This window comes from Lutjanus erythropterus, chromosome 12, assembly GCF_056507025.1.
Source record: "Lutjanus erythropterus isolate fLutEry1 chromosome 12, fLutEry1.hap2, whole genome shotgun sequence".
Taxonomy (NCBI): Eukaryota; Metazoa; Chordata; class Actinopteri; order Lutjaniformes; family Lutjanidae; genus Lutjanus; species Lutjanus erythropterus.
The window spans coordinates 22,705,932-22,717,566 of NC_139328.1; the positions used below are offsets into that span (position 1 = coordinate 22,705,932).

Genomic DNA, 11,635 nt, shown 5'->3' on the forward strand with positions numbered 1-11,635 from the left:
TGACATCAGCACAGGAATAAGTAGATATTGAGTGCAAGTTCATTTTAGGGTGAAGTACTTTTTAAAGGAATTTACTGTCATTTCCTGCCCCCAGTATTACATAGATGTGTTCAGGGCATGCTTATTATCACACATGTGAAGTTTGATGCAGATTGGCTCATTTACATTAAAGTTATAGCAATTTCCTGTTTCATGGCGAAACGCCAAAATTCGCCACCCCGCTACAGCCACAGCGTTTAACGCTGACCAAATCATTTAATAAGTTCTAATCACACACTTGTCTAGATGCTCCACACCAGTGTTGAAGTCAATTGAAAAATCTTTGTAGGAGGAATTAATTAAAATAGGTCATGTGGAAAACGCCAAAATTGAGCACGAAATTCAAAATTGCCGACTTCCTGTTGACTTTAGCCTATGGGTCCAAGAGACTTTTTTGTTCATCTCCCTGTGATACATATGTGTACCAATTTTCGTGCACGTCGGCGAAACTCACTATTTGCGGCGCCGCACGTCAAAGGGTGTGGGCGAGCCATTTGACCACGCCCATGAACAAAACTCATAACACATGTTCAGACCGAGACTGTTAATGAACATGTAAAATTTCAGCCAGTTTTGACCAAGTACAGGGAGGCTAAAGCCACTTCCTGTGTTTTGGCGAAACGCGTTAATGGGCGTGGCCACGCCATTTGGCCACGGACATGGACGAAACTCATACCATATGTTCAGACCCAGACTGTTAACAAACATGTGAAGTTTCAGGCAGATCAGAGCACGTACAGTCCAGTTATAGCAACTTCCTGTGTGTTGGCGAAACATGGACATTCGCCACGCCGCCAGGGCAACGCCGTTTGACGAGACGTCCTTATATTCAGGATATAGCATCATCATGGTCTTAAGGCTTTTCAGACCAAATTGGAGTTTGATATAATCAACATTGTGGGAGCAGGACCTCAGACTGTAAAACATTTCATTTCCTGTCACCACCAGGGGGCGCTATGAGAATTATGGAATATTTTCATATATTTCCATTCAGGCCCATAAACTGATCATACACATGAAGTTTGGTGCAGATCTGACCATGTACCCCAAAATTATAGCCATTTCCTGTTTCATGGCGAAACATCAATATTTGCCGCCACACTATGGCCACGCCCTTCAACATGAGGAAAATCTTTTAATAACTTTTGATGAGAGTGTAGTCCAGAAGGTAGGCAGTGAATTTGAAGCCATTCTGATTCTTCCTCTAGGAGGAGTTCGTTAAAATGCGAGACAAGTGAATCGCCAAAAATGACCAGGAAATTAAAAATGGCCGACTTCCTGTTGGGTTTGGCCTATGGGTCCAAGAGACTTTTTTGTGCGCCTGGGTGTGATACACATGTGTACCAAGTTTCATGCACGTCGGTCAAACGTGGCGGGGGGGCTGATGTTTAAAGGGCGTGGTCAAGCCGTTTGGCCACGCCCATCGACGAAATTAATATCATACATTCAGGCCGGGACCTGTCATGCACACATGAAATGTCATGCCGATGCGAACTTGTACACGAAAGTTATTGCTAAATATGTCATTTTTTCGGGCCGCGGTCCTTCGCCGCTCTCTAACGTCGACACCCTTCGCCGGACCGACACGCCCGTCAAAATGTAGCATCACCCACTTGTTAAGGTCATCTTCACAAAATTTGAGCTAGAATTAATCAACACGCTTGGAGCAGCACGTCACAACCTAAAAAAAGTCATTTTCTGTCACCACCAGGGGGCGCTATGACAATTATGGAATATTTTCATATATTTGTGTTCAGGCCCATACACTGATCATACACATGAAGTTTGGTGCAGATGCGACTATGTACCCCAAAATTATGGCCATTTCCTGTTTTATGGCGAAACGCCAAAATTCGCCGGCACATAACATCCAGGCACTTTATCATGATGTGAAACTTTTAATAACTTTTAATCACACAGTTGTCTAGATGGTACACAGCGATTTTGAAGTCATTATGACGAACCGTGTCGGAGGAGTTCGTTCAAATACGACACGTGGAAAACGCCAAAAACGGGCGCCAAATCCAAAATGGCCGACTTCCTGTAGGGTTTAGGCCATGGCTCCAAGAGGCTTTTTTGTGCGTCCCGGTGTGTTCTATCTGCTTACCAAGTTTCGTGCATTTCAGAGAAACATGCCGTCGGGGCTCGTCTGTAGATGGCGCTACTGAGCCATTTCGCCCCGCCCATTCGCGAGACCCTTAAAATACGTAATTTTTCGCCGGGACTGACGCGGCCGCCAAATTTCATGAGTTTTCATATATGTTAAGGCCCCCAAATAAGCGATTTACTATTGCCAGAATAATAAGAAGAAGAATTAAAGCTGCAAGCAGCGATGAACGGGCCCGAGCACCCCCGCGCCACTCGGGGGGGCCGGCCACCGCCGCCCGCCGGCCGGACCCGCCCCGGGAGCGGCGAGGCCAGGCGTCGCCGCGACCGTCTGACGTCGCCCCGAAGCCACGGTCCGCCCCGAAAACCTAACGGCATTCGACACACACTCACCCCCGTGCTGATGCGAGGATGGGTGAAGACCTCAAGTGCGCACAAATAACCCACAAACTGTCTCTGTACCGCTCCTGTGGTCTGATTTAAATGTGTGAAAGAGGTGACAGTAAAATGTAACCCAAAAAGACACCATTTACACCGTGTTTTCAGCCTCATTGTCAACTGTAGCCTCTGAGACTGGAAATGCATGCACACGGCTGAAGCACGTACACAAGTTCTATCCCAAGCGGCACAGCTGCAGCCAAAAAACACTGTTTCTCCTCTATGTCCAAGTGGTCAGACATTTTCTTCTTTGTTGAAAGTTTGCTCAGGAAACTCTATGCATAACAGGTCACTGTTTCTGAGAAAAACTCTGTCTGTTGTCTGAGTTGTTTCCAGGATTAAATCATTCGTGCAGCATGGAGACATTTTGTGAGCTTTTTGTGTTCATTTTTACATTATAGAACTGATCACTCTTCACTTCAATTGCACTGGATTTGACAACAGTTCTGTTTTCTGCTTAAACTATGGGAGTGTCTTGTGAACTGGAGATCTTCATCCCTCCTCACATCAGCACAGGAATGAGTAGATATTTAGTGCAATTTCATTTTTGAATGAACTACTTTTTAAAGGAATTTACTGTCATTTCCTGCCCCCAGTATTACATAGGGCATGCTTATTATCACACATGTGAGGTTTGATGCAGATTGGCTCATTTACATTAAAGTTATAGCAATTTCCTGTTTCATGGTGAACCGCCAAAATTCGCCACCCCGCTACAGCCACAGCGTTTAACGCTGACCAAATCTTTTAATAAGTTTTAATCACACACTTGTCTAGATGCTCCAGGCCAGTGTTGAAGTCAATTGAAAAATATTTGTAGGAGGAATTAATTAAAATAGGTCTTGTGGAATACACCAAAATTGAGCACAAAATTCAAAATTGCCGACTTCCTGTTGACTTTAGCTTATGGGTCCAAGAGACTTTTTTGTTCATCTCCCTGTGATACATATGTGTACCAATTTTCGTGCACGTCAGCGAAACTCACTATTTGCGGCGCCGCACGTCAAAGGGCGTGGTCGAGCCATTTGACCACGCCCATGAACAAAACTCATATCACATGTTCAGACTGGGACTGTTAATGAACATGTAAAATTTCAGGCAGTTTTGACCAAGCACAGGGAGGTTAAAGCCACTTCCTGTGTTTTGGCGAAACGCGTTAATGGGCGTGGCCAAACCATTTGGCCACGGACATGGACGAAACTCATACCATATGTTCAGAACAGGACTTTTAATAAACATGTGAAGTTTCAGGCAGATCTGACCATGTACAGTCCAGTTATAGCAACTTCCTGTTTTATGGCGAAACATGGACCTTCGCCACGCCGCCAGGGAAACGCCATTTGACGAGACGTCCTGATTTTCATAATATAGCATCATCAAGGTCTTAAGACTTTTCAGACCAAATTGGAGTTTGATATAATCAACGTGGTGGGAGCAGGACGTCAGACTGTCAAACATGACATTTCCTGTCGCCACCAGGGGGCGCTATGAGAATTATGGAATATTTTCATATAGGTGTGTTCAGAGCCGGACTATTATCAGACATGTGAATGTTGGTGCAGATATGACCTTTTTTACTAAAGTTATAGCCATTTCCTGTTTCATGGCGAAACGCCAATATTCGCCGCCACACTATGGCCACGCCCTTCAACATGAGGAAAATCTTTTAATAACTTTTGATGAGAGTGTAGTCCAGAAGGTAGGCAGTGAATTTGAAGCCATTCTGATTCTTCCTCTAGGAGGAGTTCGTTAAAATGCATGACAAGTGAAACGCCAAAAATGACCAGGAAATTCAAAATGGCCAACTTCCTGTTGAGTTTGGCCTATAGCTCCAAGAGACTTTTTTGTGCGTCTGGGTGTGATACACATGTGTACCAAGTTTCATTCATGTCCAAGAAACGTGGCGGGGGGGCTGAAGTTTAAAGGGCGTGGTCAAGCCGTTTGGCCACGCCCATCAAGGAAATTAATGTCATATGTTCAGGCCGGGACCTGTCACACACATGTGAAATTCCATGCCAATATAAACTTGCACACAGAAGTTATTGTTAAATATGTCATGTTTTCGGGCCACGGTCCTTCGCCGCTCTCTCGCGTCGACACCCTTCGCCGGACCGTCACGCCGTTCAAAATGTAGCATCACCCACTTCTTAAGGTCATCTTCACCAAATTTGAGCTAGAAATAATCAACACGCCTGGAGCAGCACGTCACAACCTAAAAAAAGTCATTTTCTGTCACCAGCAGGGGGCGCTATGACAATTATGGAATATTTTCATATATTTTCATTCAGGCCCATACACTGACCATACACATGAAGTTTGGTGCAGATCTGACCATGTACCCCAAAATTATAGCCATTTCCTGTTTCATGGCGAAACGCCAAAATTCGCCGCCACCTTACATCCAGGCACTTTATCATGACGTGAAACTTTTAATAACTTTTAATCACACAGTTGTCTAGATGGTACACAGCGATTTTGAAGTCATTATGACGAACCGTGTCGTCGGAGTTCGTTCAAATACGACACGTGGAAAACGCCAAAAACGGGCGCAAAATCCAAAATGGCCGACTTCCTGTAGGGTTTAGCCCATGGCTCCAAGAGGCTTTTTTGTGCGTCCCGGTGTGTTCTATCTGCGTACCAAGTTTCGTGCACGTCGGACAAACATGCCGTCGGGGCTCGTCTGTAGATGGCGCTACTGAGCCATTTCGCCCCGCCCATTTGCGAGACCCTTAAAATACGTAATTTTTCGCCGGGACTGACGCGGCCGCCAAATTTCATGAGTTTTCATATATGTTAAGGCCTCCAAATATGCGATTTACTATTGCCAGAATAATAAGAAGAAGAAGAAAAATAATCCGAGCAATTTCAATAGGTCCTCGCACCGAGGTCGGTGCTCGGGCCCTAATAATCCGAGCAATTTCAATAGGTCCTCGCACCGAGGTCGGTGCTCGGGCCCTAATAATTCTTGCGATTTCAATAGGGTCCTCGCACCGGTTCGGTGCTCGGGCCCTAATAACTCCTTTGATTCCAATAGGGTCCTCGCACCGGTTCGGTGCTCGGGCCCTAATAATAATTCTTGCGATTCCAATAGGGTCCTCGCACCGGTTCGGTGCTCGGGCCCTAATGATAATTAAAATGATGGTTAAAAATAGATTATGATGACAAAGTTTAAAGCAACCTCAGCTGTTCTTTTGCAGTTGAATTGGATGGTTAGTTAATCTATTACCATAATACAATACCCTTGTTTCCACCTATGTGCTTACTAGAACAGTGTTATTTTTTTAATTGTTAACAGTGGAACAAGAAGCCAACATCTGTATCTGTTTGTGTGCATGTTTCCAGAGTCTCTGGCCTACCTGACTGCAGCCACCCATGGGCTGGATGAGGAAGCTGAGGCACTAAAGGAGACTTTTGACCCAGAAAAGGAGACGGTATGTTGAGACAACATTCCCAGTGCATTCATACACATAACATGGACAATCATAACATGCTGTGTGAAACAGAAATAGTGCACTCAAAAGGACCACGCTTTTGTACATGACAATAAACCGCTCTTATGTTAGTGGATAAATAGATAATTTCAATAAAATAATGGTCTTGTTTCTTGTAGGTGCCAGAGGTTGATCCCAATGCGCAGCTGTTGCAGCCTCCTCCACCCATCAACCCTCTGGACACCAACTGGCCTCTGCTCACCGTATCAAAGGGCTTCTTTGAGGGAGCCATTGCAGCAAAGGGTGAGTCATTAAGTCGTCAGTCTTACAAAAGGGATGATGCAGCATCACCAGCTCATTCAAAATAAGTGTTTGATTTGATAACAAGATAATTCATTTTGGACAATTCTACACAATATTGCCTTTAAAATAACATTTTGGGGTGGGAAATTGGAAAAGTGGTAGCCATCTTGATATTTGCATGGCTAATGGGTTTAATCGTGTCGAGAGAGTTGAAATGATTGAGTTTATGACGCTGCATCATCGTTTTTATAAGAAGAGGACGTCCCTCCTCTCCTCAGGTGTAGTGGTATTACACCTCTGAGAACTATGCAGAGTGGGTTACCTCCTAGTGAGCTACTGAGGGAATGTTTGAAAGAAAACTGTGTTTTTCTGTTGTAGGGAAGGCTGGTCAGATGGCTGCCGACCTGGACATGGATGCCTCAGGAGGCGAGGGCTGGGGAGATGATGCTGAGCTTCAGCTGGATGAAGGTAAATTCAGAATATTTTAAACCTTATCATTCAGTAAGCAGATTGGGCCACATTATCAACACTGCATGGTTATATAAACTGATATTTATCTTTCTTGTCTTTCTCTGTCTCTCAGATGGTTTCATGGATGCCCAGGAAGGATTGGGGGATGAAGGAGTGGGGAAAGAGGAGGGCGGAGGCTGGGATGTGGAGGAAGAACTGGACCTTCCCCCGGAGCTGGTGAGAGGGGCTACATCATTACAAATTCTACCACCAATAAAACAGACATAAGAATAGTGTTGATAGATTTTTCATCAGGCACTTGCACTTGCTGTTATCGTTATGCTGATTTCTTATGTCAATGTCTTTCTCCCAAACATCAGGACATGCCGGCTGGTGGAGGTGGAGGAGCAGAAGACGGTTTCTTCGTCCCACCGACCAAGGGCATGAGTCCGACCCAGATGTGGTGCAACAACTCCCAGCTGCCAGTGGATCACATCTTGGCTGGCTCTTTTGAAACTGCTATGAGAGTATGCACACAATTTTATATGCTTTCCCACATTTTTTCCCTTTCTTTTGTTTGCCTTTAAAAATATTGCCTGAGATGTGGTCAATAAATGGCGATTACTGTTGCCTTTCTGTACCACAGTTGCTCCACGACCAGGTGGGGGTTGTGAACTTCGGCCCCTACCAGTCGCTCTTCATGCAGACCCTGTCCAGAGGCCGCACCTGTTATCTGGGGCTGCCTTCGCTGCCCTGTCTGCGCGGCCACCCCCAGAGAAACTGGAAGGTACAGCTATTTTTATGTGCAGTTTTGTGTCCCTGATGTGGATTTACTGTCCAGTATTTTGACAATAATGGCTGTGTTTACATGAACCCTAATATTCCAATAATAATCAAAAATAAATAAAATAAAATAATGTAAAAAAAAAAAAAAAAAAAAAAAGTGATAATGGGCTACATGAATTCTCTAATCAGATTGATTTCAATCAGATTGAAGAAATATTGCAGCTAAATGTTAGCTCTTTGAGATGTTTCCCTTTTGTGGTATTTCTAATTAAAATTGACTCTTTGCTTGCATCTGTTTCTGCTTTTCCAAACCACCTATTTAGTGAATGTAAATATGCAAATATACACATTTTTTTTTTAGGACTGTGGGGCAAAGCAAGGACTTCCTGCTGTGGGCCTGCGTCTTTCAGACCTCATCGCTCGCCTGCAGCAGTGCTACCAGCTGACCACAAGTGGGCGGTTTGAGGAAGCTGTCGAGCGTTTCAGAGCCATCCTGCTGTCTGTGCCTCTGCTGGTGGTCGATAACAAGCAGGAGATTGCAGAGGTGATTACTAAACCAGCTGTGCATTGCAAATTTAGCACAGATTATTGCAATGTGTCTGCAGGCTGCTCATTGTGCAAAGTTCACACAGTGAAATCCACGTATTTAGAAATATGAATATTAAATGTGTCAGGATCACCTGTGTGATTGGAATCTGCTTGTGTGTTTCAGGCTCAGCAGCTGATCACCATTTGCAGAGAGTACATCGTGGGCCTGACCATGGAGACAGAAAGAAAGAAGTTGCCTAAAGACACACTAGAGGAGCAGAAGAGGCTGTGTGAGGTAAATATGTGTGGCTTTCCAACTTTCTGACGACCATCACCACAAATGATTGTTATTCATACTTCTGCTTCATTCCTAAGCCTGATTTTCTCATGTGTTTTTCCCTTTACAGATGGCTGCATATTTCACCCACTGCAATCTCCAGCCCGTCCACATGGTGCTGGTGTTGCGTACGGCTCTGAACCTGTTCTTCAAACTGCGTAACTTTAAAACAGCTGCCGGCTTTGCCCGACGCCTGCTTGAGCTGGGGCCAAATCCAAATGTTGCACAGCAGGTTTGTTTTGAGACATCCAAAGCTTCATTTTTATTTGCACTAAATACCTCATACAACACTGCTTCAAATAATCCAGACTATCCCTTACAAGTAGTTTCCAGTTATACTTAGACAGTACTATTCTCTTTCCTCATCTCTTACCACCATGTTACATCTTTCCCTACTGTTCAGACCCGCAAGATTTTGGCAGCCTGTGAGAAGACCCTGACAGACGCCCACCAGTTGAACTATGACCCCCACAATCCATTCGACCTGTGCGCTGCCTCCTTCGTCCCTCTGTACCGTGGACGTCCTGTTGAGAAGTGCCCTCTGTCTGGAGCCTGTTACTGCCCCACATACAAAGGCCAGATCTGCAGGGTCACACAGGTAAGTCAGCACTGAGGATAGCTATTCACAATTTCAGTCAAAAAACAAAGTTGGAATGGTGTGTAAAACAAAAATTCAGCCCTGTGAACACGACGTCCATGACTTATCAGTCCTCAGCACACTTTTCCACTTTTCATCAGTCCATCTCAGAGGAGCTCATGTCCAGAGAAGTCTGCACTGTTTCTGGATGTTGATGATACGTCTATCACTTTGCATAGTTGGGTCTTAACTTACATTTGTAGATGCAGTGAATAACTGCTCACCAACAAATAGTTTTCCAAAGTGTTCTCAAGCCCATGTAGTAATATCCTATAAACAATCATGTCAGTGTTTAAAGGAGAAATCTGTAATATATTTACTGTACTAAAGCATTAAATGCCCACGATATGACATCAGAGATTAAGGAATAATAATAATATTAATAATACTGACTTCTCCAGTATCACTTCAGCCATTATGTTCTTTTTTGGTTGCCTGTTTCATGTTTATTAGAGTTAAAATTAATACCAAAAGTTCGCCAAAGCAGTGTCTGTTTGAGTTGTAAGAAATTATTAATAATCTTTTAGAGGGAGATGTTTATAATGGTTAGTTAAGCAATCTGTTTATGGAGTCTGGCAGGTAATCACTGAACTGGATAACAGGCTTAATTTTACACTGATAGACAGTTGACAGTTGTAAACAGCTGACCAACTTCAAGTAGAGGACCTGTCGATTGATGTTACACGTGTCTTGTGCTGGTGCAGTGTTCCTGCAGCCAACACAAGCATCTCTCGGTGGAGGCGGAGCAGGGTGCAGGTGGAAACAACTCTCAAAAATTATATTGCTCCTTTAATTGTATTTGCAGAGTACAGACACGTTTACATGTCTTTTGTGGTTCATGTAACGTGCATTAGCGGAATTGAGACTAATTTCTCTTTATAGTGGAGTAAACAAAGCCAAGTGTATGATGAAGAAAATGGCAAAACAAGAAACAAACAAGCACAATCTGTAATGCAATAAACAGATGAAAACCACACAAGTGTTCACCTGTTTTGCTTCATCAAAAAGATGAGTCAGGAGCCTCCTGGTGGTTGTGTCTCACAGTATCCGTTAGAAAGGCAAAATGCCAAACATGACCTTGGAAAAACATATTACATACTATTTATCTCGTTTATTGTTTCTCCCTCTAACCTCTAACCCTTACCTTATTTTCTAGGTGACCGAGATCGGTAAGGATGTGATTGGTCTGCGTGTAAGCCCACTTCAGTTCCGTTGAGACGAGGTGTGGAGAGAAGACAAGACAAAGAGAAGAACTATCTGTTCAGAGAAACACATCCACATTTATTCTGTAGATTCTAATACAATTATCCACATGAGAAATGAAAGCAGAGATCTATATGTTTGCTCACAGTGATGTTAAACCACTTTAATCCTTTTAACTGTCTTATTCCGTGCATCACCTTCCTGCTAAAAGCTTTTTCTTCTTGTACGATAAGTGCTGCTGCTTCATCTCTGTACTGTGGCTTCATTAAGAGCTGTAAATTGTCTCTTTTCTGACTTGTATGAGATGAATGATTCAAAGTGAGCAGCACTGCTCTTTCCATGTATCTGGGGGAAAAATAAAATAAAAATGCCTGTTTAGCAACGGAAACCCAGAGTGTTTGTGTCTGTGAGCTGTTATTTTAATGTGGTATGTGGGCACAGCTTTGTAGCCAAAGCTATAGAACGATGATGGTTTTATTGTGTAAGTATATAAAAGTGTGGTTAGAAGTATCCAAAGTGCACAACAAGGTTGAGTCATCGTGGTTAAGTGTGTACAGAGTTGAGTTGCACCTTGTCTGGCATTGCATTGGTTCTTCAACTACAAGGAAGTATTGGGAGGAGAAAAATTAGTTTATTATATTTACGTCTGTATCATGACCAGTTTCCCCCCAGGATCATTAAAGTAAGATACAGAAAACCTAAGCTGCAGAGTTTCAGATCAAGGTTATTTTAGTTAACTAAAACTAAACTAAAAACTTAAACTAGGCCTGAGAAACTGAAATCATTTTGTAATAATGTTACATGTGTGTACTTTTTGAGCTGCTCTAATGTATGAACTTAGTTTTAGTCTTGATGAAATTTGTCAATGCAGCAACGGGGGTACATATGTTTATTGAGACTAACTGCAAGTAACAGCAGAATTGACTAAAAAAAAAAACTAAGAAAAAAGTTTATATATATATATATGTGTGTGTGTGTGTGTATAAATTCTTTATGCATGTCAAACATTTTGACAATAACAACATGGTACAAAATTCAAACAAACAAGCCAGGTGGGCAACCGCAATAAAAATAAAATATGAATACATTAAAAGTTAGCTCTCATTTATGTATACAGATATTTGGTCAGTATAATCAGTAGATTTATAACATACGTCCTCCATACGTCCATCTGTTATAGCTGAAGAAGCCAAATATTACACGTTAATAAAATAAATGGGAACATCTTTTCATCACTTAAAACTTGTGTAAAATTTTGAAGAAAACATCTGTAATCTTATTAGTAATACAGTATTTGTGAGGAAATTACCAAACTTTTACCCAAACATATAATTTTTAGCAAAGTTACTTCAATATGTACTGACATAAGGCTTTGTA

At 42.8% G+C, this 11,635-nt stretch overlaps 1 protein-coding gene across 1 annotated transcript in view; it reads left to right on the top strand.

The window, feature by feature from the left end:
• copa (COPI coat complex subunit alpha) overlaps positions 1–10,448 on the top strand; it is a 35,949-nt gene extending 25,501 nt beyond the window's left edge. The window contains exons 20-30 of the mRNA XM_084731538.1: positions 5,926–6,014; positions 6,194–6,317; positions 6,696–6,785; positions 6,901–7,004; positions 7,148–7,294; positions 7,414–7,554; positions 7,915–8,097; positions 8,266–8,376; positions 8,489–8,650; positions 8,822–9,016; positions 10,212–10,448. Of these exons, the coding sequence (XP_084587664.1) occupies positions 5,926–6,014; positions 6,194–6,317; positions 6,696–6,785; positions 6,901–7,004; positions 7,148–7,294; positions 7,414–7,554; positions 7,915–8,097; positions 8,266–8,376; positions 8,489–8,650; positions 8,822–9,016; positions 10,212–10,271 (1,406 nt within the window). The 3' untranslated portion in view covers positions 10,272–10,448. The remainder of the gene's footprint in view (positions 1–5,925; positions 6,015–6,193; positions 6,318–6,695; positions 6,786–6,900; positions 7,005–7,147; positions 7,295–7,413; positions 7,555–7,914; positions 8,098–8,265; positions 8,377–8,488; positions 8,651–8,821; positions 9,017–10,211) is intronic.
• Positions 10,449–11,635: the final 1,187 nt, after the last annotated feature.